Here is a 3,491-nt window from a genome sequence, read left to right as displayed (position 1 = left end):
ATAAGACTGAAACATCTGAAACATTTGGAATATACTGTTGCAACATATGTGTGAAAACAAATACAACATCTAGATAAAAATGATTGCAATATACGTCTGAAAACAGATGAAACATTTTGAACAAACGTTTACAACATGCTTCTGAAACACTTGCAACATATGCATCATGTGCAACATACCTCAATCTACTTTTACAACATCCATAAGAAACAACCGCAACATACCTTTGAAACAACTGAAACACCTGAAACATATATTTGCAACATAGGGGAGGGGAAGCCTGGGCTGCTTGATTCCAGCCGTCGGGGTCGGAGCCGGTGGCGAGCGTCGGCGCTCGAGCACCACCGCCACTAGCGCCACCAGTACCGGGCTTGACTCAACTGCGACAGTGGGGGATGGGGGGGGGGGCGAGGAGCTAGCGCCATGGCCGCCGGGGTGGGGGAGCTCGGTCGCTGGGATGAGAGAGGGCGCCACCGGGGGTGGGGAGGGCGTCGCTCTGGGGTCGATGAGAGCCACCCACTTCCGTGCAACACAGCCGCGGCACTTCCATGTATCTCACCATGGACGAGCTCATTACTAGAGAGGACACTCCCAGCACGAAGGAGTTTGCAAATGAGGAAGAGTGAGGGACCCCATCGAAGGATCCATGTTGTGCCACGCCGTCTCAAAGCGCTGTCATCTTGAAGGGCTACTATGCCATGGGAGCACAAGAGAGAGAGAGAGAGAGAGGAGGGGAGGGGAGAGGTCAACGAGTGTCTGTTTTGGTGAATACCAGTGAGAACTAGAAATAGGCTGATATGTGGTGAAAAGTATGGATAAGAATGGCGGATAGAGAGGAGAGAGACCAATATTGAGAGAGTGTCAGGCATACGTCTGATATTTTTAATGGCGTCCGGACGCTCATACAGTAAAAGAAAACAAAGGAACAGATAATATTCATATACATTGTCCTGGCATCTCAGATCGAGATTATTGTAAGTTTGTAACCGATGAACATCACAGTTTGCCTAGCTAGACACATAAAATCTACAAGATAATAAGCGCAACTCATAGTACTTGATTGATTGAGTTAGTAAATCAACATGAATCAAGACAAATAGATGTATTTTCCGACGATGGGAAGGCCTACTAAATTTGTAGAACAGCAACGGCTCCATAGACGGCGGTCGCGACAAGACCTAGAAACAATGAGGTCCAAGCTGACGAGCCCGCATACATTGCTGCTGGAAAAGTTGCATGTTCGAATGAGAAACCAGCATCATCACACCAAAAACTTACGTCATCATCACAGATCAATCTGTTGCTCACCTGACGACGACGATGGCGGCGGCACCGCGGCAGTAGTAAACGTAAACTCAGGCGTCAGCGGCGGGAGCGGCTTGCCTGCGAGAAAGAAGAAACAAGAACACGATCACAATTTTGACATGCCCATATCATACATATATATGACAACAAAAGTCCATTGCTGTTATAAGCTAGCTGAATAACAATCTCACGATCGATGGAGTTATGTATATTACTGATCGAACCTGAGCAGTTGCGGGTGATGGACATGAGGACGGAGGCGTCGCCGAGGCACTTGGCGGTGACGTTGACCACGGCGCGGGTGTTGTCGTACTCGGGGCCGATGAGCCTGGCGGCGTTGCCGCGCACGACGTGCATGAGGCAGCACGGCTGCTCCGCCACCGTGCGCTTCACCTGGATGCAGCACGGCGTCGGGATCTCGTCCGACCGGTGCTCAATGAAGTCCAGGCACGACAGCAGCCGCTGCAGCGACGGTGCGCACGTCGTCTCGTCAGGCGCCGCCGCCGCCGCGGGTGCGGCGAACGCTGCGGCGGCGAGGAAGGAGAGGAGGACACAGGCGATGATGATGGTCGGCTTGGACCGCGGCGGCGCCATGCCGTGCGCAGTACGTGGCCGCATCAAAAGATTTGGTTCTCGTTATATGCATGTATACGTAATGGTCAGTTGACATATATATAGCCGTGTAATCTGATAGGGTTCTGACACGGGTGAGCGTACGTATTGGGTCTAGTCTCTTTCTCGAAGGTGCCTTGTTCTGTGGTTTGACACGTCGCAATCTCAAACGCTAAACTCCAATCCAAAATACAAAATACAGGGCACACGATTCTCGCTATGGCAAGTCAAGATGCGGGGGATTCTGGCGCAGACTCATGACTATGATGAGGCGCTGGATAGTTTCGGAAAGAGGAAGGCCGAGTGGACTCCAGAAGAGATCCGCAAGGATCAGAAGGCGCTCGCCCTAATTCAGTTGCATCTTCATAATGATATTTTGCAGGAGTGTCTGAAAGAGAAAACTGCTGCAGAACTATGGCTGAAACTGGAATCGATCTGTATGTCCAAGGATCTAACCAGTAAGATGCAGATGAAGATGAAGCTGTTCACCCTGAAGATGAAGGAGGAGGATTCAGTGATGAGCCACATCGCTGAATTCAAGAAGATCGTCGCCGACCTAGTGTCGATGGAGGTGAAGTATGATGATGAGGACTTAGGTCTTTTACTGCTATGTTCTTTGCCAAATTCGTATGCAAATTTTCGTGACACCATACTTTTGAGCCGTGATGAACTAACCCTAAAGGAAGTTTATGAGGCTCTCCAGTCTAGGGAGAAGATGAGAGGCATGGTGCAGAATGACGGGACGTCGTCCTCCAAGGGCGATGCTTTGCATGTGAGAGGCAGAACTGAAAACAGATCCTCAAATGATGGCAATGATGGTAGAAAGAACTACGAAAGGAGAGGCCGTTCAAAGTCCAAGCCGCATGGTAATAAAAAGTTCTGTGTTTATTGCAAGCTGACAAATCATAATGTTGAGGATTGCAGAAAAGTACAGAATAAGGAGAAGAGGAAACAAAAGTCGGCTGGTAAGGTCTCTGTTGCTGCTGCTGCGTCTGATGATGATTCTGGAGATTGTCTGGTAGTATTTGCTGGTTGTGTTGCTGGTCATGATGAATGGATTCTCGATTCCGCATGTTCATTTCATATTTGCACTAACAGAAATTGGTTTAGCTCATATAAACCTGTGCAGAAAGGGGATGTTGTGCGGATGGGAGATGATAACCCGTGTGACATTGTAGGGATTGGATCAGTTCAGATCAAGACTGATGATGGCATGACACGCACGCTGAAAAACGTCAGGTATATACCAGGGATGTCCAGAAATCTTATCTCATTGAGCACGCTTGATGCAGAAAGTTACAAATATTCTGGTTCAGATGGCGTTCTGAAGGTATCAAAAGGTTCTCTTGTTTGCTTGAAAGGTGATCTTAATTCTGCAAAGTTATATGTCCTTAGAGGGTGTACCTTACCTGGTTCTGATTCCGCTGTTGCTGCTGTTACTAATGATGAACCTAGTAAAACTAACCTTTGGCATATGCGTTTGGGACATATGAGTCACCATGGTATGGCAGAATTGATGAAGAGAAACCTGCTGGATGGCTGCACTTCGAGTAAAATAAAGTTTTGTGAGCATT

At 48.3% G+C, this 3,491-nt stretch overlaps 1 protein-coding gene across 1 annotated transcript; it reads right to left on the bottom strand.

Moving 5' to 3' along the window:
- Nucleotides 1–1,285: 1,285 nt before the first annotated feature.
- On the bottom strand, nucleotides 1,286–1,899 carry LOC136543481 (uncharacterized). The gene is made up of 2 exons (XM_066535917.1): nucleotides 1,530–1,899; nucleotides 1,286–1,383 (listed from the first exon to the last, which is right to left on the bottom strand). The coding sequence occupies exons 1-2, from the start codon at nucleotides 1,897–1,899 to the stop codon at nucleotides 1,286–1,288; spliced, it is 468 nt and encodes a 155-aa protein (XP_066392014.1).
- Nucleotides 1,900–3,491: the final 1,592 nt, after the last annotated feature.

Source organism: Miscanthus floridulus, chromosome 3 (genome assembly GCF_019320115.1).
Source record: "Miscanthus floridulus cultivar M001 chromosome 3, ASM1932011v1, whole genome shotgun sequence".
NCBI lineage: Eukaryota > Viridiplantae > Streptophyta > Magnoliopsida > Poales > Poaceae > Miscanthus > Miscanthus floridulus.
The sequence above is the reverse complement of the archived record's forward strand: the minus strand, read 5'-3'. Positions and strand labels throughout refer to the sequence as shown.

Excerpts from the sequence above, each read along its gene's own strand:
- LOC136543481 (XM_066535917.1), bottom strand. The coding sequence starts at position 1,899 with ATGGCGCCGCCGCGGTCCAAGCCGACCATCATCATCGCCTGTGTCCTC. Across the intron at positions 1,384-1,529 it reads CATCACCCGCAACTGCTCAG|GCAAGCCGCTCCCGCCGCTG; the intron begins GTTCGATCAGTA and ends TCTTTCTCGCAG.